Source organism: Chamaea fasciata, unplaced genomic scaffold (genome assembly GCF_029207755.1).
Source record: "Chamaea fasciata isolate MVZ Bird 193981 ecotype frontalis unplaced genomic scaffold, bChaFas1.0.hap1 SCAF_17, whole genome shotgun sequence".
Lineage (NCBI taxonomy): Eukaryota > Metazoa > Chordata > Aves > Passeriformes > Sylviidae > Chamaea > Chamaea fasciata.
In genome coordinates, this window is record NW_027094102.1 from 13,772,406 (window position 1) to 13,795,321 (window position 22,916).

At 39.1% G+C, this 22,916-nt stretch overlaps 1 protein-coding gene across 4 annotated transcripts in view; it reads left to right on the forward strand.

Annotated features, from left to right (window-relative positions):
• The window catches only part of ITCH (itchy E3 ubiquitin protein ligase), a 57,277-nt gene that overhangs the window by 30,487 nt on the left and 3,874 nt on the right, over positions 1-22,916 (forward strand). For 3 of the 4 annotated variants that reach the window (XM_066198609.1, XM_066198610.1, XM_066198612.1), the window contains 21 exons: positions 331-468; positions 2,292-2,334; positions 4,355-4,524; positions 5,632-5,866; positions 7,084-7,179; positions 8,438-8,612; positions 9,474-9,540; positions 11,024-11,108; positions 12,605-12,733; positions 13,361-13,433; positions 14,817-14,888; positions 15,525-15,613; positions 16,267-16,426; positions 16,711-16,844; positions 19,012-19,152; positions 19,812-19,920; positions 20,320-20,447; positions 20,848-20,968; positions 21,909-22,013; positions 22,239-22,335; positions 22,698-22,770. In XM_066198609.1, coding sequence (XP_066054706.1) covers positions 331-468; positions 2,292-2,334; positions 4,355-4,524; positions 5,632-5,866; positions 7,084-7,179; positions 8,438-8,612; positions 9,474-9,540; positions 11,024-11,108; positions 12,605-12,733; positions 13,361-13,433; positions 14,817-14,888; positions 15,525-15,613; positions 16,267-16,426; positions 16,711-16,844; positions 19,012-19,152; positions 19,812-19,920; positions 20,320-20,447; positions 20,848-20,968; positions 21,909-22,013; positions 22,239-22,335; positions 22,698-22,770 — 2,440 coding nt within the window. The remainder of the gene's footprint in view (positions 1-330; positions 469-2,291; positions 2,335-4,354; positions 4,525-5,631; positions 5,867-7,083; positions 7,180-8,437; positions 8,613-9,473; positions 9,541-11,023; positions 11,109-12,604; positions 12,734-13,360; positions 13,434-14,816; positions 14,889-15,524; positions 15,614-16,266; positions 16,427-16,710; positions 16,845-19,011; positions 19,153-19,811; positions 19,921-20,319; positions 20,448-20,847; positions 20,969-21,908; positions 22,014-22,238; positions 22,336-22,697; positions 22,771-22,916) is intronic. The other variant, XM_066198611.1, reaches the window with a different exon arrangement.

Genomic DNA, 22,916 nt, shown 5'->3' on the forward strand with positions numbered 1-22,916 from the left:
AATTACACTTCCTAACTATATTGAGGGCAGGTGCATTAATTGCTGTGGAAATGTGAGACTCAATCTCTGCTGTAATAATAATCCTTTCTAGGCAGCAACAAGATGATGCTCCAGTTTTCCCCTTTTTGTAGAAACAATAACTTTCCAATGATACATGAAAATGCTCAGCTTTACCACACACACAAAAAATAACCAAGAGGCAGAGCTATAGTTTTGGGGCCATCTTTTTTTTTCCCTTGATCATGGAGTTCTGCAAATGGCTTCTTGAATAAAAGGCCTTTTTTTCTCATGCTGTAAGGTAAGCTCCCTTTGTTCTGTCTTCTTTTCCAGTGGAGCAGGTAGTGGTGACGTTGCACCTCGTCGGTGACAGGGAGCCAGCAGAAGTGGTGGGAGATCTGTCGGTCTGTCTGGATGGGATGCAGGTTGACTCCGAGCTCCTGACCAATGGGGAAGCCTCAAGTACAAGAAGTAAGTAACTTTCAGTCCAAATCTACATACATCTGCTATGCAAAGCCGTTTTATGGGAAGCTTTAACACAGTCTTTAAATAAGCCAAATAGCAGCAGTTTCTGTAATTTTCTGTTTATAGTGATCAGAAATCTCATACTCTTTTGTTTGAGCTGGAGTCATAGTTCACAGGGCAGACATTCAGCGTTATTGCAACAAAAACCAGATCAGCATCTTTATTTTCTGGACTTTGCGAACTTTTATCTAGTGATCCCAAATGTTAATGAAAGCCTCTAGCTTCACTGAATTTTAATAGCATCATAAACAGAAAAAATATAAAGTGGAGCATTTCTGAAACGCTGTACATTGAGAAGTAGAACTAGGTAAGAGTTATTTTCCTAGAAAGCAGCGAGAGAGACTATCTGCAGTACTGACCAGCTGGACACTTAATTGGCAAGTTCTAGGTTTCTGGCTTTCTAGGGAGCGCTTGTAAAGTCCTGGAGGTAGTTACTTTGAAATTTCATCTGAGTATCATAGAAAAGTTGAATTTAAACACAAATTCTGTAACCATTATTTCTTAGAGCTTTTAGTCTGTTTTCTTTGCATTTTTTTAGAAGGATCAATTGCACTGACTGATTGTGTGGAATTTTATTTGTAACTAAAGGCCAGATGCTGGGATTTTGTGTGACTTACAGAGCAGGACTGACGTGTAGGGATAGAAATATCAAGCGAAAGTACCAGATTTTCCTTCTATGCAATACTTGATTTTCGTCTGTGCTTTCTTGGATTTCCCAAAGTTCACCTACTGAGAAAAAGGTGGGAAAAGTCATGCAGGTAATGGAATTGAGTGTTATTTATGGGGTTAGGCTTGACACAACAGACCCCAAGTTCAGTAGAACGTTCCCAGAAAATCAAGGGACTGGAGCACATAAGGAAGGAGTTAAATGTTAAAGTATTCTGGCACATTGTAGAGACTAAAGGCGCTTCGTGCAAACACATTGTTTATGGAGTTGTTTTTAAGATTTCTCTTGCTGGCATTTAATTCCTTCCATGCACTGTCCACTAACAGCACATTATCCTTGTCTTTGGCCTGGATCTGTCCACAGTTCCAAACTGAACTGAAAGCTGATTTCTTTATTAATGATATTTGTTTAAGTCTATGGAAATAAAGTATTGGTGCTATCTACATGAATGAGCAGTTCTGTGCTGCATATTCAAAGTTTGCAAATGCTGGCACAAAAGGCAAATATTTCCAAGCTGGCTGAATAAGCATTTGCAAAACATTTGCAAATGTAGGCTGAGCTGCTGTAATGCTTTTGGAGTGCAGCCATATTTTTGTACCTGCTTCAATGCCTTTATGTTAAATAATTTACTGAGAAGGGGAAGGGTCAAGCTAGAGGGTCCCAGAAAACAAAGCCCCCAGCCAACCAGAGAGGAGATTTTAGTGAAGTTTTATGCCCTTTCTGCTCTACCTGCCATCACTGAAAGGGAGAGAGTATGAAAAACTAGCTTCACTTAAAAGAATGAACACTGCTTTATACTGCTAGAAAGAGAGTGTTATTAAACTGTGTTGTGTTTGGGAATATTCATACAGTCAAATGATGTCCTGTTACGTCTTCCATAAGGTGGAAGTATTAACAGTGGCAGTGGTTAAAATAAATTGTATTCACACACACAAATAGAGACATGCAAAATATGTACAGCTTTGAAACCCGGTAGATAAGCAGCACACAGTGTCTCACCTCCATACTTGAAAGAAGTGTGAGCATTAAAGGCTGCTGCTTTCCTTGGAAATGGTTCAGTGTTGCTTATGCTTCTGTTGTCTTTTTCTTCCTGATATTTAAGGTCCTACACAGAGTGAAAGCTCCAGAGTAAGGAGTGATACACGGTAAGACTTTTTTCCTCTTTTTTTTTTTCATTATTCTACCTTTTAGTATTCGCAGTTTTGAAAGAGGAATTGTGTGTTTTGTAAAGAAGATAATGAAAAATTTATGAATATGCCCTGCAGCAGTATATTCTAAGATCTGAGCATGCCCTAAACAAAAATACTGAACTGTTGCTCAGCTCCATTGTTTAGCCTCAGTTCTGCCTCCATACCTGACTGATCTTTTTGTTTTTTCCCTTTGTGTTCTTTATCCTTCTCCCAGTGATCACCCAAAGTAAATTATGTATTTTAAAAACCTCGAACAATGGCACTGTTTTTTTTACACTGGTTTTCTTTATAGCAAGGAGGTATCAGAATTATATTTAGCTTTGTTAAGAAGATCCCAAAGGCTATCTGGCACTTAAAGTGCGCTAAGGCTGATACCAGATTATGAACCTTGCTGCCTGGTAGGATAAGACTGTGCCCAGCACCATGTTACTTTAATTAGTTCCCAGTATTATGAGTATTTTAAGGATCTGTACAAGGCACAGCACTCTGGATGATATCTGGAGTAGCCAAGCTAAATTTCACCTTTTTTTTAACAGTTTATTCTTGGGTATGTTGTCTGAAGGGTTCCCATGAAAATTTGTTTTTGTTCTGTTTTCTTTTTGTGTTTAAAGAATGTTTAGATGTCTGGGTATTCAGAATACCTGAGTGTATATTAGAATAATAACAGCAATAGTGGTAACAGTTTTGGTATCAGCCAGGGGGCATCTGGTGGTCATTGTGAGGATCATGGAAATGATCAGGAAAGCGACTTTCTACAAGGACATGACGTGAAAGACTAGGGGGCATTGGCTGAAAAAATTGGGGCTAAACCTCCAATGTACTTGAGGTCACTAATAATTTGGACCCACTTTCAGAGTCATTTATTTTGGGGCTGGTGTTGTATGAATTGTGTGCACCACACCTGCTATAGAGCAAAAGTGTGTTTGACCATGATATTAAGGTTAAATGAACATGATTTCATTTGGTCCTTTATGACTTCTGATTTACTTAGCCTCATCTACTGGGTTTTATTTTGTGTACCTTTAAAGAAATGTAATTTTAGAGGTATTGGGTTGAAACTGTAACCTCTTTCTGATGGCTTATGTGCTTGACCTGTAAATCCACTAGAATTTTGTTTGATAGCCTTTTTGTTTTGCCCAACATATTCTGAAAATAAAATGCTTTAGAATAAAGATGTAGATACCTCTAACTCTGCTTAAGGAGCTACAAATGTATCAGAATAATACTTAGCTAGGTATAAGTGAACAGGACAGCATGGGTCAGTACTACTATGTAGTTTCTTAATTCTTGTAAGGTTGAGCAGTTTATATTCATAGCTGTTGGTCAAAACTTCAATGCTTAGTCCTAAATTCTCCAGCCTGTTCCCAAACTGAGTTTAGAGGAAAAAATATGTATGCATAAGTAAGATTTCTAAAAATTTGTAGCATTTTGTGTGTCCTGAGCATATGCCAGCCCTGTGGTGTAAAGGCTCACAGGCTGTTCTCAGGTGCTAGTCAGCTTCTTGTCTCATCAGGGACTCATGGACAGAAGTAGCTGAGCAGCAAAATCCAGAGCCTGGACCTAAGGGCAGGTATATGAAATTCGGAAATGACAGAGGAGATTTTGGTGGCAGATGTTATATACCTCCCTTTCACCAGGTTTCCATCCATGGAGGTTTCAAGTACCTCAGGAGATTAAACTCTCAGTGTATTTATACAGGTGTATAGATACTTGGAATTATCGTGAATGTTACTAATCTCAACCTAGTTGTAACTGTTGCATTCTAGTGTCTTTTATGTATCTTTTCAACCCTCCTGGAATTGTCCCTGGCCTGGCTGAATGGGGCTTGGAGCAATCTGGTCTGTTGGAAGGGAACTGGAACAAGAGAGCTTTAAGTCCTGTCCCAACCCAGACTCTTCCATGATTCTGTGATTTGCAAAGTTTCACATCACCCATGCACTACTAGAACAGTTCTCTGTGTCTTTTCCTACAAAAGGACTAACTCCAATGGCCTTGAAAACTGTGAGGATACTGCTTCCAGTGAAAACAAGACTGTTAATGGCAGTGACTCTCCATTACTCACAAATGGAAACTGCAAACCTGCCAGACCTCCCAGGCCTGCCAGGCCACCGCCCCCCACTCCCCGCAGACCCCCGTCGGTCGCCGGTACGTCCATGGGGTTGGGCACTGCTTGAATGAACATAATTGTTTCTGCTCTTGATGTTTAACTGCACTTTTGATGGTAAATTCTTTGGCAGGTCATTTCTGAAAGAGTATTTTTTAGTTTGCATTCGATACATGCTGTTTAGTCATCATTTCCCGTTAGTGGAAATTTATTGTTTCCGCATCTGCCCGGGGTGGTGGCAGTCAGTGATGGTGCTACAGAGAGTGGAGCTGGGACCAGGAGAGCACAAGTGAGTGCTGCTGCTGCACTAAGGCACCCACTGAGGAGGACATGAAATCCACTGAAGGACTCACAGAACTGCCTCAAGTTGATAATACTGGGTTCTGAGATACAAGTTACTGGTCTCTACAATTGCAGTTAGATTCTGTGAAGTTGCAGTACTTAAAACATTAACTCTGCTGAAATGGATAGGGTTTTTTATCTAGCTATTTAAAAACTACCTGAAGGCCACTAATTCTGAAAAGTTATTTGATTTGGTTTTGGTGTAATTCCTTCACCCCCATACCATGCAATGTTTTGGTAGTCTGATTATTACAATTGGTAAATGCTGGTCTGGATGGGCTCTGCAATACATTAATTACTTTAAAAGATTATTCCAGTGCAGTTAGTTAATGAGACTTGGCCTGTGTTCAGCTTCTAACCCCACCCACCAAATGGTGTTAAGATAGAACCAAAAACATTTAAAGAATGTGTTCCCCTCCCATTGTGATTGTTACTTTCCATGCAATATCAAATCTCCTCTTGAAAATTTTATGCTTGTCATCACTGAAATTATTATTCCAAGTAATAAATGGAAAATAATTAATTCATTAGTAGAAGGAAGGAGTTTGTAATCATAATTTAATATTTACAGAATGCAGACATGGTAAATATTTATCAGAAATATCAAAATGCTGTTGATGGCCGTTCTTGGATTAAAGCATTTTTACAGTGAAACAGAATTGCTCTTTAGTTTTTATTTGAGCTGCAAAATGTGGCTGTGGAAACCACAGTTCTGACAGGTTTGCTTTTGTAATGTGTAACTTCTACAATAGATTGGTGATAAATGTCTATTAAAGGCTTGTTCTCTTCTCTCTTTGACATCATAGCAAATGCAAATGGTCCTTCATCCACATCCACAGAAAGCGATGGGGCCAGTGCAGGATCACTGGCAGGTACAGCCTCGAATACACCTTCAGAGCAGAGCCCTGAGGGGGCAACAGCCGCAACCACAGCTCCTGCCACTCCTGCACTCACCACTCCTCCAGTGTCGAGACAAGTCCAGCCAGTAAATCCTTCACCTCAGGCCCTTACTACAGTCAGTCAAGGTCCTCTTCCACCTGGGTATGGGTTTTATGATTTCTTTCTCCCCATGAGTGCTGACTTCTCTGATTTTACTTTATTTTATTTACAGTAGGTGTAACAACCCATTGATAACATCTGCCTTTTGCTGCCTGTCAGTAAACCTCCATATGAATTTGAAGGATTTATAACTGTTTTGTATGGTCAGTCTTCAAGCATTCAAGGAAATCATTACTTCTGATATTTATTGTATGTTCCCATGTTAGTGAAACGTAGGTTTAAAATGGTATGACAGCTTGTTGTCTTCAACTTAAAATATAAGTCAGGTAGGAAAATATTGGTATGGATAAGTAGAAGAAAAGCTGCTGTTGCACTCCTGAAGATTTGGGTTTCATAGTGCAGGTCCTGAGAGTAGCGTGGATATGCTGCTGTGCCTTTGGTACGTGCGGATTTTGTCAGTTGGTTGGCCTGTTGCCTCAAAGCTCTCAACTTAACAAAAAAAAAAAAAAAAAAACCAACAAAAACATTTCTGGGTCTCTGAATGAGGGAAATCAGCAACTTCCCAATGTGAATGGTGTAATTGGTGAATTACCTGCCTTGATTTGCAGGTAGTTAAACCAAAAGGTAGTAATCCTGAATTACCTCACAGGATAACAAGAAATAAACAAGTGGTCTTGAAAACATCAGTTGTTGCTTTATAATTTTGATTTCAACAGAAATGGCAAATAGCTTTTTTTTTTTTCTCCTGTGATGTTACATCTGATGCAAATTCAGGGGTAAGTCATTATCCCAAATATTGAATATGCAGAAAGTGACCAGTGCCCTCATGGTGATCTCTGCATATACTTGATCACTGAAAAATGTGCATATGTTGGATTAATGCTACTCTAAAAGGGGTTAATGATCTGTCGGTTCTGTTCAGCATGTTATTGACACACTTGATATTGAATACAAAATTCTGCTAAAATTGTACATCTAGGCATGAATTTGAGCTTCCACCCAGAAAGGTGGTCATGTACAATGTTGTTTTTTTATTTCTTTTTTTTTTTTTAGTTGACATAGAATCACTGTTTATACGAATGGTACCACTCTATGCTGCACACTGTCATGGTGCATCTCATGAGCCAAGGGTTAGTTTTAAGCATTTGGTTTAGAAATAAGCATTTTATGAAAACAAATGTTTCTCATATTTATGCTGTAGATGAATGGTTGGAATACTTTGATCTGGAGGAAGATTAAACTTTTTACTCTATTTTCAGTTGGGAGCAAAGAGTAGACCAGCATGGTCGAGTGTACTATGTGGATCATGTTGAAAAAAGAACAACGTGGGATCGGCCAGAGCCTCTTCCACCAAGGTGAGCCAGGATCAGCCATACGATCATCTCAGATGTCTGGGTTTTTCAGGAATTGATGCCTGACAGTTTACTAAAGCTGGAACAGATATTTGAAAATAGAAATGTGAACCCAGTTGCTCCAGGTTGTCTCCAAGGAGTGCATACAGAAAAGAGCTGAATGTCAAAAATAACCAAATCTGAGTTTCCTGTTAAAGATTAAGCAAGTGCATCTTTCCTGGCTGAGGAGCAGATTTCAGTTAAAGACAGTAGACACCCCCAAGAGTAAAAGAGAGCCAAAACCACAGAAAAGTATTTTGGGACTGATGTAACTATCAGCTTGAGCAGGAATGCTTTCGGTTACCTCTTATCCCAAGGTTACTGTTTGCAGGCCTTTGATCTTGTCTCAGGGCTCCCAGCTGCCAATTTATTATGCACATGGAAACCAGCTTTCATTGTTAAACTTCTCCAGCCTTTGGCATCAGAACAGCCAGTGATGTTAGTTCACAGTTGCTGTTTCTTATTTATTAACAATATAAGAAAAATACAAGAGCTGTTCTGTTGCACTTTTTCATCCTCAAATGGTTCACATGCTGTAAAGAATTACAAAGTGAAAATGTGAGATAGTAAAGAGAACTTGGTATTAAAGAACAAAAACTGGCAGTCTCACAAATGGAGCCCCCCTGTCATGTTTCAAGTTATTTTGAGCTCTTTGAGCAGATGAACTTGTATATTGCTTAAGCTTACTTAGAATAGGAATGTTTTCTTTCAGATTTTATGAGTAGTACTGATCTCATATGAACTGAAAATTAGAAAAGAAACCCCAGAGAAAATCAAAACAAAACACCAAACCCCGTGCCCAAACGTTTCTTTTCTGCCAGATCACAGTGTGAGGAAGTCTTGTATCGAATACCTTAAAATGTCAGAGGCGGTTGCTGTGTTTTAGGAGAAACCAGCAGGCTTGTGTTAAGGGCTGGGTGGGATAACTGTAGTGATGCCAGCACAGTATGGACAGTGGTCTAGACGGCTCTTGTAAACTATTTCAAAAAACCCTAAAAATACAGTAAATGAAATGGATCTGACTTTTTATAGGATGCAACAAATAAAAATTATTCTTGTAAAACAATTCTAGCTCTTGCATAATTTTAGCAGAGGGTGCAAGGAGAAAAAACTGCTGATGAGCCCATGCTTTCTGTTCCCTTCTACCACATCGGTCTCCAAGTGCCTCCGAGCCCTTAAATTGTCGGCTGTTGACAGCTGTGGCTTGTCTTTTTTCCCAAAGCTGGGAGCGCCGAGTTGACAACATGGGGAGGATTTATTACGTTGACCACTTCACCAGAACGACGACGTGGCAGAGACCAACGCTGGAGTCTGTCCGGAATTACGAGCAGTGGCAGCTCCAGCGTAGCCAGCTCCAGGGAGCTATGCAGCAGTTCAACCAGAGGTTTATATATGGAGTAAGGAATACATGTGTGACTGAGGATTAGGGTGGTTTTGGACTTTGCACATGCCTGTGGCTGACCTTTCCCCATAAAGGCAGCAGACTCTATTATGGTTTATGGTAATATATCTCTGTGTGTAGCATGGCAGGGAGGGCTCATTGTAATGTTAGTTCATCTCCTTGCAGTCAGCAGATAGGGTTTAGTTGTCACCTCAATATAAGGCTTCTTGGATAAAAGTTATGTACAATATTGATAAAGCCTTTGGCTCAAAGCAGACTAGAGCTTAGTAATAAGCTGGTTTATTTGTATTGTGTCTTGTGTTACCCTGGCCAAACAGCTGGGAGGTAAGCAAGCTCACAGGCCATACATTTCTGCTCTGGGTAAAATGAATTATGCACAATGAATGTTAGGAGAGCAGGAAAATTGAAAATAATCCTTCCAACACTTTTAATTCATTGATCGCTGACATTGACATTAGATTGCTCCAACTCATGCTTCTCATGCTCATCAAGAATGGTGTAGGTTCTGATTTGCTTTATGTGTGAAAGTAAAATGGAGCCCGTAAGTGGTGGTAGGGGGAGCTGTACTGAGTGCAGGAATGAAGTTTCTGATTGTTTTGGGTGCTACTGTACTAATTTCCTCCTGCGTAGGCAGGGGTGCTAAACAAAGAATAATTATGTCTTGGCACTGTAGTTAGTTAAGCGTGCCGAGGTCAGTTAAACAGGCCTTCTCTGTGCAGAAAAATAAATAGTTGGTATCTTTATGTGTAACATTAACAAAAATGCAGTTACTTCAATAGTTCAGGATGGCTATGGTAGAACATCTGGAAAGCAAATGACTAGTCATTAATGCCTCATATGTTCGTGTGTCTTGCAGAACCAGGATTTTTCATCCACACAGAATAAAGAGTTTGATCCTCTTGGCCCTCTGCCACATGGATGGGGTAAGACTAACTTGAATGTGTTTTGTAATGCAATATAATTAAACATTAAAGCATACTTCCGCCAAATTATTTGTCAGCTGTTCTAAGCTAGTTTTTAAAAATTAGAGTCTGGACTAAAAATATTTTAAAATTAGATCTAATAAAATGTGCTGTTAAAACACAATCCTGATTAGGCTCACTATTTCAAACAGGTTTAGAAACTATAAAATGTTCTGGTTTACTCCACTGGTAACAAGTGTAATAGCTGCTTTAACACGATCATCCTTTTGAGACTTTTTCATTCCCCCCCACCATCCTGTTCCTGCTAAATCAGGCTCCAAATCCTCTCTAAATCAAACAGACAAATTCTCTCTCCAAGACAACTCTTGAAGAGTTTTGTTGGTCTGAAAATATCATTTATAGTGACAACCAACCATTTCTTGATTTGGCCCTCTCCCTGGAATAAATTTGTTCTTGTACTTTACAGGGTTGAGAATTTAAAATTAATACAAATTTTGGCAGGATGTAATAAAACTATAGAAGCATAAAACTGCTTTCTAGTGTGACTATCAAACAGATATAAAAATTCAAGTTTTATGATATGTAGGCAAAGCTCTCAGAATTCTCTTGTGGAGTTTGGAGCAAGTAATTACTTGGCAGAGTTGGACCTGAGACTTTGGGTTCATCTGCTTTTCAAACAGAACTATTTGGATTTTTAGTCCTCGTATTGGTGCAACTTCGTGCTGTAAAACTGTCGTTCCCCGCCCTTGTGCTTAGTTACATTACATTACAGCATTTCACAGAAAGGTCTTTAGACTGGCATTGTCCAGGAAATGGAAAACTGAGTCTCCACATCGTGTGGAATTCTGCTGTCAGGATCATAGGCAAATGCCTACTTACAGACTTCTCTTTTGAAGCTTTTGTCCTGTAGTAGTCAGATTTTGATCCATTTTTGTAATTTGTTTCTCTTGCAACACTAAATAAAAATGGTATGATGAGCTGCAGAGTGGTACAGCGGGGCAAGCCAGGGCATTTCTCATAGGCAGTGTTAGGTCAGTGTATGTCCACTGTTCATCTGAGAGAAAATATAAATGGGTTTTCTTGGAAACGGGATTGACCATTTTTTATTCCCTACTATATTTGGAACTTGATGCCCCCTTGTATCTTCTTGATACTTCTGTGTACATCTCTTGCCTCCTCTGTGTTTGATTTCTGTGTTGCTTGTCCGGCACATCTCAATATTTGACACAGCTGAAATTTCCTGTGGGCAAAACTGCTCAAGGTTTTCCCATTTTCCAATTAATTTTTCATACAATTGAAAAATCATGTAGTAAGGAATAATGTCAATGAAAGTGAAAATATGTTGGGTCAGAGGAGGTACAGAGAAACCTGAGAGCATGAGAGGCTGTGGCAGGGTCTGGTGATTGATATTATTTATTTGATATAGTCTCAGCAATATATTAAAGAGGGAATTGATTTTTTTTCCCCTTTTACATCTTTTCAGAAAAGAGAACTGACAGCAATGGCAGAGTGTATTTTGTCAATCACAACACACGAATCACTCAGTGGGAAGACCCCAGGAGTCAGGGGTAAGAAATCAATTTCAGCTGCATGTATGATGAAAATGTAAATGAAATCAAAATGTAGCCAAGTAGTGAGAGGAGAGTGAGCCTGGAGTTGCTGCCTACAGGTGAGGCATGGATTGTGCTATGCAAACATGAGAGAGCTTGATAAAATGTTGAGATATTGGCCAAAATGTAAACTGTCGCAATATTACTTTGTCATCCTACATTGACCAGAAAAGCCTTGGTCAACAGTAAGTAATAAGCTCATTGCCCAGGACAGCATCTACTTTTCATAAGTAATCAATTACATTTGTCTAAATATTTGTGTCATTGGAGGAAGGAGATATTTCCTTTGTATGATGATGAGATAGTGCAGAGTCTTGAATAAGACTTTGGTTGTTTCCCAGACAGTCATAGAGTCACAGAATGGTTTGGGTTGGAAGGGACCTTAAAACCAATCGCGTTCCACCCTCCTGCCGTGGACACCTTCCACTATCCCAGGTTGCTCCAAGCCCCATCCGACCTAGCCTTGGGGACACTTTCAGGGATAGGTAGGAGACAGAAAGAAGACAGACCCAAAAAAATGTAGCACCTTTCCTCACACCTTTTTAAAAAAGGAGGAATAAAGGAGATAGAGAACCTGAGGCACTACGAGAAACACAGAGTTCTGTTTATTCTGGGCTCTCTTATTGTGAAGTCTAACTGTGAAGGTAAGGAATGGGGGCAGGAAGTTGAGGATGAAGTGTGTTCAGTCCCAACTGCTGTTTGAGCTGAAAACGTCTGTGGTGAAGCAGCTTCACCTGTCCTCCATGGAGGAAGAGAAGGGGGACAGCCAATGCTGTGTTAGAGGGGTCACAGCTGTAGCCACTCACTTCTGCAGCAGCCAGCTGTGGAGAGCAGTTACTCTTGGAGCAGCCCAACAACAAGAATGTTTGGGCTGCACAGTCAGGACACGGTATTTTTGGAGGGAAGCCTCTGGGGAGCACTTCACAGTGGTACTGCTCAGGTCTCCCAGCTATGTTGAGACCTGCTTTTTTGTATAGCAAAACTGAGTTGGAAATTGTCAGAAAATTATACATGATCAGTTACTTGTATTTTCTTTTATTTTTGTCATTCTGAAACATTTTTGACTGCTGAAATTATACATGAGGTACCAAAAGCTGCTAATTGAAATTACGACAGTTTTTGAGTAAAAGCCTTATAGGTTAGAAGATAAAATTCTGTTGTTTGTGAAAGAAACAATAAACCTTGCTTACACTTTTTCCCTAAGGTTTTTTCTTGCCTTTATTTAGAGTAGTGCAAGCAAATGAGCTAATGTTTACTTAACTGGTCATTTTGGTCTAATTGAGAGCTGCCTGAAAATTTAGGAGAGGGGGGATAAAGCTAAAATAAATCCAAATGGAAATTTTCTCAATTTGTATATTTTCTAGATTTTCCAAAATTCTTACTGTCTCAGTTATTGCTCCATTGATTTAATAGATTTAGTTGATCAGTTACCATGTATTTTCTTGTATCCATAGTCAGTTAAATGAGAAGCCCTTGCCAGAGGGCTGGGAAATGCGATTTACTGTGGATGGAATTCCCTATTTTGTGGATCACAATAGAAGAACCACTACATACATAGATCCCCGCACGGGCAAGTCTGCTCTGTAAGTGTTCTTAATATTTTACTAATGTTTTAAAAGTCAGTTTAGCACGCATAATTTTTGAATTCTTTGGGTTTTTTCCTCTTACTACATTATTAGGCAGGAAGGTTTACATGGAGCATTGCTTCTTAATTACCTGGTATTTTTCATTCACTGAAAGTCCCTGAAGAAGGCAGAGTTCTGAACACTGCAGAATCCTTCTTGCCATGTAGTGTATGAGATTTGAGAGTAGTGGAGGAGCTGCATCTGTCCTGTTGATGACCAAATCCCTTCCTTAGAGTTACTAGTCTCTCTCCTTAGAAAAGACCCAACCCTTTCTTTTTTTTGATTTTTTTTAGGAACCAGAATGTACCTCCCAAGTTGACTGAATATCGTCACATTTTTATTGTTAGAATCTTTTTTTACAGTTAATGATCAGGCAGTGTTTTAAATATACTGTTAAGCATTCCACAGTTTACAAAGGAAGATCTTTCTTTTTAATTTAAAAACAAGAAATTACACCCCAAAATAAAGAAAATGTGACTAGATAGTCAGCTAAACCATACAGCTGTATAACTAATACATTTGTAGGCTTTTACTTCACTTGCAAAAACACCTGGAAATTCATTCTTTTCCTCATTTTGTTTGCAGAGACAATGGACCTCAGATAGCTTATGTGCGTGATTTCAAGGCCAAGGTCCATTATTTCAGATTCTGGTGTCAGGTATGGATTCATTTTTTGGCACTATTTGCTTGCACGTTTGGTATTGCTTACATGCTTTCAATGCCTTCTTCAGTGCCTTCCAATAAAGGGAATCAAACTCCTCTAAGGTTAAAGGTGAGTTAAATTAGGAGGGAGTAAATGCAGGAATTGTATAATCTCATGTGAGCTTTAAAGCGATATAACTTTTGTCTTTAAAATGTTTTAGAATAAAGGAAAACATCGATTTCCCTACTTTCTTTGAAGTGTTTTCTTGCTACTGTTAATGCATGAATATATGGAGGCACAGTATTTTTAGAATTAATACAAGATTTACTTTGTATATAAATACCCACTTCAGGCAGAAAATGCAGGGACATTTGTGACACAAGACATGTCTAAGCACTGAGGGATGTACTGTGGTGCACACTGGGGTGTTCTAACATAATATCAAATTCCAGTGTGTCAGTCTTGCTCCTCTGAGATCCTTATACCAAGAGATGAAGTAACTTGATGTTTAAGAAAAATTCTTTGGTTTAAATGTTCCAGTTTTCAAGAGTCTCTGAATTATCCTTTGAAAATAGTGGAGAGACTAGCCTTGTTTTTCACTTGGAATTTTGTGCAGTACAACCTGAACGTTCTAATTTTTTTATTAAATTTATAGAATCACAGAATTGTTTGAGTTGGAAGGGATCTTAAGGATCATCTTATTCCAACCCCCTGCCATGGGCAGGGATACCTTCCACTATCCCAGGTTGCTCCAAGCCCCATCCAGCCTGGCCTTGGACACTGCCAGGGGTCCAGGGACAGCCACAGCTTCTCTGGGCAACCTGTGCCAGGGCCTCAGCACCCTTTTGGGATATTGGGAATTCCTTCCCAATATCGTACCTAACCCTGCCTCTGGCAGTGGAAAGCCATTCCCTGTGTCTTGTTGCTCCAGGCCCTTGTCAATAGTCTCTCTCCATCTTTCTTGTTGGTCTCTTCCAAGTACTGGAAGGCCACAATTAGGTCACCCTAAAGCTTCTCCAGGCTGAATGATCCCAATTCTTTCAGCCTTTTCTCCTAGGAAAGGTACTTCATTTGTCTCATCAGTTCTGGGGTAGAAAGCCTTCCTGAGCTGGAATATGTTCCTGATCTTTGTGTTTTCCAGTATCTTGTAGGAGTGCAATATTTAACCTGTTCTGAGCAGCGTCTGGAGGTGTGTTCATGTTACTGTAGACAGCAATGCTGGAACCAATCTGTGCTTGGACTAAATTTCAATTTAGATATCTTGATTGCTGGGTTTGTTTTATATCGATTATTGAAATTCAGCAGTACCTTTTAATACATACAACAAATAGCAATCCAAACTCAGTTGTGGAAACTTTAAGTGATTGTACCCTTCACCTCTAAAAAATTTCCTTTCAGCAACTGGCAATGCCACAGCACATAAAGATCACAGTGAGCAGGAAAACATTATTTGAGGACTCATTTCAGCAGGTACTGTATTAAAACATGAGAGTAACAGGCATGGAAAGTGCAGTTATCAGATTTATTCTCACATGTTATTTTTGAGCCTTTGATATCTTGCGAATGTTACTTTAAGTCAGACTAAAAAAAATACTAGTTTAATAGTTAGGCTGCATTCACACTCACAAGATCAGTCTAAAATAGGAAGTTTTGGCACTGATTTATCTGACAAAGGTGATTTTTTTTTTTCCTCAGAATGATTTAAAATGTGAGTTAATTTTGAGGAGAATGCTGGGGCAGAGCAGCACCCAGTTCTCAGGATGTTTTTGTGTTGTGCTTATGTTTGTTGGTGCATTTTTCTTCGCAGTGTGTTGTACTAGCATGGGCTATGTACAAAAAATATATTAAGTTGATCTTAGTCTGATTGTCTTGAAATGAGTAATTAATTTTTTAAAAACAAAAATTATTTTTTCTGTTTGTATTATTAGAAGTGAAAATCTTATTAATCTCTGTGGACCTAAGGTTAAAATGTTAAGGTCTGTAGACCCTGATTAAAAATTTTCCAAATTATTAAATGCTGTAGTGCTTGTTAGAAAATAATAATAATTCTAACCAGTGCTTATAGCTGTTTTCTTAAAAAGAATTGATTGTTTTTCTTTCACCAAGATAATGAGCTTCAGCCCTCAGGATCTCCGGAGACGTTTATGGGTTATTTTCCCTGGTGAAGAAGGTTTAGATTATGGAGGTGTGGCAAGGTAAACTACACTAAAATGGCAGATAATAACTTGTTCTGCAAGTGGTGATGTGAAGGCTTCCCCAAAGTAGATACTTAAACTGCAGTGCTTTCACAATAGGAGTGAAGTTTATTCCTTAACTGGGAACATCTGAAGAAGGCAGTTCTGCAAGATGTTTGCATGTCTTAAAACTGTATAAAATGATTTTCAGTTTGCATTAGGAATGACTTTAATCATCCCCACAATTAAAGAGACACAGTTTACTGAACTAAAGTGAGCCTTTGACCCAACTGTTAATGTCAAAGTAGAGTTTATTGAAGAAGTGACAGAAATCTACATTTAAATCCAGTGTATTGACAGAAATGTAACTGAGAAGTGCGTATGTTAATTGACATTCCCCAACCCCAGATGTTTAGATCAGTGGTAGACTTGCAATGTGCTCATTTAGATAAGAGTGGGTTTTATCCAAGCCACTGACAGTTGTCTATCATTGCAACTTTGCATTTTAATTCGTAATTTGCTGTAGTTTCCCTTTGGTGTCAGTGTGGGCCAGCTGCTCTCTGGGGAAGGAGGTAGACTGTGCCAACAGGAGCCTGTGTCAACGTGAGTTAGCTACAGTAATTTTCTGCTGTGATTTATTTTGAAATGTGTTTTTATTGTTTGTGTGATTTCAGGGAGTGGTTCTTTTTATTGTCACACGAAGTCTTGAACCCCATGTATTGCCTGTTTGAATATGCAGGGAAAGATAACTACTGCTTACAGATAAACCCAGCCTCTTACATCAACCCAGACCACCTGAAATACTTCAGATTCATTGGGAGGTTCATTGCCATGGTAAGTCCTAAAGCAGGAAGCAGGTCTGTCCTGCAATCTTCCTATAAATAAATACTGTGTCATCAGATGAATAATTAAATAATCCATTTTTGAGTTGACAATATCAGATGTTTTGGCTGTAACTCCTTTTGCTTAAAGCAAACTACTCAGCATATTGGCAATCATGGTACTCAGGTTGCTTTAATCCTTTGGCTGTCAGATTTCCCGGGCACAGAGAACAGAATGTTGTCATATTAAGTACTGAAGCATCCTTTGCATTATTTTGTCTTTTTTGTGTTCCTCAGGCTTTATTCCATGGGAAGTTCATTGACACTGGTTTCTCTCTGCCATTCTATAAACGCATCCTAAACAAGGCAGTAGGACTGAAGGATTTAGAATCTGTTGACCCAGAGTTTTACAACTCTCTCATCTGGGTAAAGTGAGTTTGACTTCGTTTTGTTCTTGAAATAGCAATGCAGTGTTTTTGGTTTTCACTTCTGCCAGGAAGTAGGTGTAAATCTATTACTAACAACGCCACAGAAAAATATAATCTGACATTGCAGAGCAGTATGAAATTTTTACTGTGACTTTAGATACACAAAGAGTAATTTGTTAATGCAGAGCCTTTTTGGTTCATTGAATATTATGTGCAGCATCTTGTGTTGTGTTTTTGTTGGCTGTTATTAATTCTAGTTAGACATACAGATGTGGCAGTCTTGAACATGGTAACAAATAAAATGCCTTGAGTAAATTCGACTGAGACTTCTCAGATAACTGATTAAAAGAAATCAGCAAAAACCCATTTAATGTTTCTCTAGTACCTGGTTTAGTTAGAGTACAAAATGCTTAGTGCTACAATAACATGAAGTTAAAAAATGTAGTTTATTATCTACTACCACATAATTCTTCTTTTAGTCACACTTGCAATTTGACTTCAAGGTTGGTATTGAAGATTTAATGCTTTAAAGAAGTTCTAGCTGTCCTGGTTTTTTTGCCCCAGGCTTAATGATTCCAGACCATTCCTAGCTGCAACCTTCCATGTCTGCATGGTCAGTCACCTCTCTGTTCATGCTTTTGTGGAGTCCTCCTCTTCCACTCCTTTGCAAATTCCTCTCCAGAGACTAGCAAGTAAAAAGGATGTGGTGTTTCTAGACCACAATTATTTTGGAATTATCTATTACAGATATTTTAAGAAATAATTTTTAAAACCCCTTTGATCTAAAACACTGTAATTCTGTACTGGTTTCATCATAGGAGGATGCCACATGTTTTAATCCATGGTTGATGCGCACCTTTTGTTTCAGTAACAGATTTTTTTTTCAGTTAAAAATGTTAACAAATATATAAGAAGAAAGACAAACTGAGTAATTTTTTTTTCTTCAGCTATAGTAAAACCAATTTTGCAGAAAAGAGTTAGTCCTTCTTGTGACTAGAGACAAAACATTTCACTTAAGAATCACACTAAGAATAGTTTGAAACGTGATTTGAAGACTTCATAGGTGTGAGAATAGATTGGGGTTTGAAATGCAAAACTAAATATAAAAGCCAGATTTTCATCTCCTGTAGTGGTGGTTCTTGGAAGGTTTATGTTAAATACTGAGGAGCAGAGAAAGCAGCCCATGAGATGTTTAAGAATTGAGATAGGAATTTTGTTTGGTTTTCAGAGTGGTGTGTTCTGCACTCCATGGATGTGCTAATGTGCCTTCTTTTTAATTCAAAGCAATTTCTGTAGTGATAGAAATCTTCTCGGCTGCAGTCCAGAAAAGGCTTTGGCCCTTTAAAAAAACACATAAGGATGTGAAAATTGGAGAAAAGGCTTCACCTCCAAGGCTGCAGAGTCCTCTCAGTCCAGACCCACATTTCAGTGTAGCTGAGCCTGCTTGTCTGTAGTGCTGCTTGAGGTACCCCTGAGGAAAGGACTGCACATTTACAGGGGAGAAGAGCCATGTCTGTCAGGACAGGCATAATTTTTTTCCTCACAGGAAGGCAAATTTTATAATTTTGCAGGAGGCATTCATTGGCACTTGTATCAGGGGGCCGTTTTTCTCATTCCCACAAGTTTGAGGATTTCACAGATTGACTGTGTTTGGAAGGGGACTTTTAGAGATCATCTGCCAAACCTCTGTGCCCAAACTGAGCTGGAGCATGTAGCTTCCATTTTAAAAGGGATGGATGATGAAATAAAATCAGTCCTTCATCTGAAGGCTTCCTTCCTCACCCAAGGTTTCCTGCAGTACCATGTGTTTTGGAAAGGTGAAGTTCAGAAGTGCAGTTGCATCATGGGGCTCAATAAACCACAGCCATGTTTTCAAGACTGGCATTGCTGTGTTATGGGTGAGGGTAAATATCTGGATTTTGCACTTTATTTTGGTGGAAAATGATGATCAAAATGTCTGTGTATACAGGCAGTCCTTCACTTTGCAAAAGCATAAATCAATATATAAACTCTAGAACTTCTTGCAAGGCCATAATTATTCTGTAAGGAACATTTCCTTATCTTGACTATTTATCTCAAACCTTCTACCTTGAGGCTCTTCATACTCATCTCCTCTACTGTGTGTAAGTTCTCAACACAGTTATTTAAAACTATTTTTTTTCCCTTCCAGAGAGAATGATATTGAAGAATGTGGCTTGGAAATGTTTTTTTCTGTGGATAAAGAAATACTAGGTGAAATAAAAAGCCATGATTTGAAGCCAAATGGTAGCAACATTCTGGTCACAGAAGAAAACAAAGAAGACTATATCAGGTAAGAATAAGTGAAGAGTTTAAAATACTCCGTCATTTTCTTTCTTCGGTTCTAGCAACAAAAGACTGTCTGTGTAATCTAAAGCATTGCTGAATAATTGCTGATGTTGGCAACAAGTGGCAAGTGTTTGGATCTCATATTTGAAAGAGGAATATTGATAGAAATAAGTTTCTAAAATCCACTTTTCCTAAAGATCATGATTAAAAGTCTACTTTTTTCTAGAGTTATCTCAGTTTAGCAGAATACCATGACAAGAATTGTGACTGTCATGTATTTAATGAAATGTTACATGTGTTTATTATTATTATTATATTGCTTCATAGCCTGCTGGTGTTCTAGCCAGCCATTTCTGGTTCATTTGGGGTTTTGAGGGGTTGGTTTTTGGGGGGAGATTTTTGAGAACATTTTTGGATGTTTTTGTGAAGATTTTTGTTTTTCAAAGATACTTGGAATTGCCATTAGTTTTATCTGAACTGATATTGTAGTTGTAGGTATTATGAATGATGTCATAGGTTGTATTGTCATAAAGTAAGGGTCGTATTTGCAGCACCAAAATGTTTTAAAGCAATGTATTAAGAGTGAAGGAGCTTAAGAGTGATTAAGGAATAAAAATGTGAACAGTGACCTGCTTTGTCCTGAAATATCCCCTCCTTCCTCAGTGTGCAGCAGTACAGCAGCTCGGGTTTAAGGTGTGAACTTCAACATAAAAGCTCGAAGGATGTGCTTGCAGAAAAAAAAAAAAACGTCCTCACACGTTGCAGGCACAAAGTAAACTGAATCACAGAGAATTTTCCTCTTTGTTACGATGTGTTCTATGAAGGCTTTTTCCGTGGGCAGGGTGAGGGAATCGGGAGTGGGCTCTGTTTTCACCGCATGAGAAATCTGCATACACTTCAGTGATTCACAAAAGAGGTGGTGTTTGCACAAGAAACATACTGGCATTTGACAGGAGGGAGGATCTGCAGAAAATCACTCTTCTCCAGTTCGTAGGAACCCAGGGAGAGCTCAGATTCCAGTTTGATTCAGATTCTTCTACTTGAAGTCCCGTTTTAAGTCCCCCAAGTTTCTAGGACTGAAATGAGAAATAGCCACTTCTCCTTTAGACGCCAGTGCTCCTGACAGGTTAGGCTTGGATTCAGCATAATATCTGCTTCTCCCTGGGTTCAGGTTCTCCGGGTCTCCTGCCTGCTTTTCAGCCTTTTATTAATGGAGAGTGGAGTTTCTGCCACAGAGCAAAGTTTCATGATTAACAGAAACAAATATGGAACTTTCCAAATGGACATAGTCACTGCTTGGTAAGCTGGCAGTCCTGCTGCTCTTCACCAGTACAACTTGACTTGTTTTTTACCTTGTCATGGATAACAACTGAGATTTCTGGGGAGAATATCAGACAAAACCTTCAAATACCTTGGGACTGCTGTGCTCTCATTAATGTAATCAGTGAAGCCTCCTCTTTGAGTCCAAAATACTACTGTAGCAGAACAGTCAAACACTTAGGGTAATTTAGAGAAAAAATGAAATCATTTGCACAGAGTAAAGGCTGCTGATAAAATTATATAGTGCTCTATCCCCAGAACTTTCCAGACTTTCCATGGTTTTTTTAACTTAGCTTACTGTTCATCTCAAAATAGGCAAAGATGTAGACTTGGGTTAGCATGGATCATTTAAATGATCTTGGTGTGTCTTCTTTTCCAGGCTAGTAGCAGAATGGAGACTGTCCCGAGGTGTTGAGGAGCAGACACAGGCTTTCTTTGAAGGCTTCAATGAAATTCTGCCACAACAGTATTTGCAGTATTTTGATGCAAAGGAACTGGAGGTAAAGGATTGCTTGACTATTGCTGTATCCAGGTCATTATGCATAAAGTAAACTCGAGTCAGTATATCTGAAGAGCAGAACTCACTGAGGCTGACAACTCTTTTATAGGGAACATAGGGGAAACTTCATGAAATAGTATTAGATTAATGTGTTTTCTTTAACTTTCCTCTTAGCAGCCAAATTAGGTATTTCTAAACGCCAACATTCTGTCAGCAGAAATTTCTTACTTTGTTTTAGTGATTCTTTGATTTGCCTGTGTTCAAAGAACGAGTAACTTGACAGAATGAGAGATAAAACCAGATATGCAATGGATGCTTGTATATAGGTTGGGCCAAGTTCTTGGTTTGGGTTTGATCTCTCAAAATTACACTTTCTGAAGCATCTGTTCAGTTTGAAAAGTAAAACCATCAAAACAAAACATCCCATCCTAGTGAAGAATTGTATGGCTGGGCAAAGATAAACTGGCTTGAATGTCTGCATAGAATCCCAGAATGGTTTGGGCTGGGATCTTAAATAATCTTGTTCCAGCCCCCTTTCATGTGCAGAGTCACCTTCCACCTAGCCCGGGTTGCTCCAAGCCCCATCCAGCCTGGCCTTGGGCACTTCCAGGGATCCAGGGGCAGCCACAGCTTCTCTGGGCACCCTGTGCCAGGGCCTCCCCAACGTCACAAGGAAGAACTTCTTCCTAAAATTGCAAACGATAACTCCATTTTTCAGAACAGAAATGCCCTCTAATTTGTGGCCTCTCCAAATACACTTCAAGGTCCATCACCAGTCTTTGTTTATAGAAGTTTTGGATGAAGTTTAAATTAAAACCAAGTAAACTGCTATTACAGGTGCTGCTAAGTGGGGGTCCAGTTCTCTTTTGCTGCATGCGAAGTCACAGAAGGAAAGTGGAAATTTGTACTCCTCTGCTTATTTCCCTTTTTCTGCCCCAAAGGTGCTTCTCTGTGGAATGCAAGAAATCGACCTGAATGACTGGCAGAGACACACCATCTACAGGCACTACACCAGGACCAGCAGGCAGATTGTGTGGTTCTGGCAGGTTTGCAGATTTTGCTTTATTCTCAGACCAGCAGAAGTTGCAGAGCACAGCTCAGTGAACCATGGTCAGAACACCCAGCACACCTGCAGAGTGCAGATAGAAACTGTTACTGTTATCCCAGCTATTCCCAACAGCCACTTTACTGTTCATCTGTGGATGGTGATGATGTGAAAATCTGATGATTGAATATATCCCTAAATGTTTATTTCTATTACTGTTTTTCAGTTTGTGAAAGAAATAGATAATGAGAAGAGGATGAGACTCTTGCAGTTTGTGACTGGAACATGCAGATTGCCAGTGGGAGGATTTGCTGACCTCATGGGTATGTATTAATAACCCTTCTAATGCAGGAGGTACTTCTAAAAATAACCAAATTATAAATTTATGGCATTTTAAATGAATTTTATATTAAATGCTGTTCTGTAAGCCATGCATATACTTGAGCTATGATGGAAAAAGATGGAAGGAATGTTTACACCTCTTCATTGCGCTTTAAAATCACTTCAAATTGATGCATTTCTCCACATGCATACTTTGATCCAGGCAGAGATGTATAGTGATACAAATGTCCCTTCTCTCTGCAAATAATGGTAATCCTGTCTTAAGCCTTGCATGCTTCAGATGTGTGTTGTAGTGATAGAAAGGTAGCTGGACCTATGCCTTGTCTATTGGAATTTGTTACAGGGAGCAATGGACCCCAAAAATTCTGTATTGAAAAGGTTGGAAAGGAAAACTGGTTACCTAGAAGTCATACCTGGTGAGTACATAACAAATCAGAATATTGCTATTGCTCTGGTTTTGGTGATCACAGTCTGCTTTGACATTTTAGTGAATGGGTAATATGCTGAAATGGTTGAGACTCTGTGAAAGCAATCACAAATTACACCAATAGACTAGGTTGTT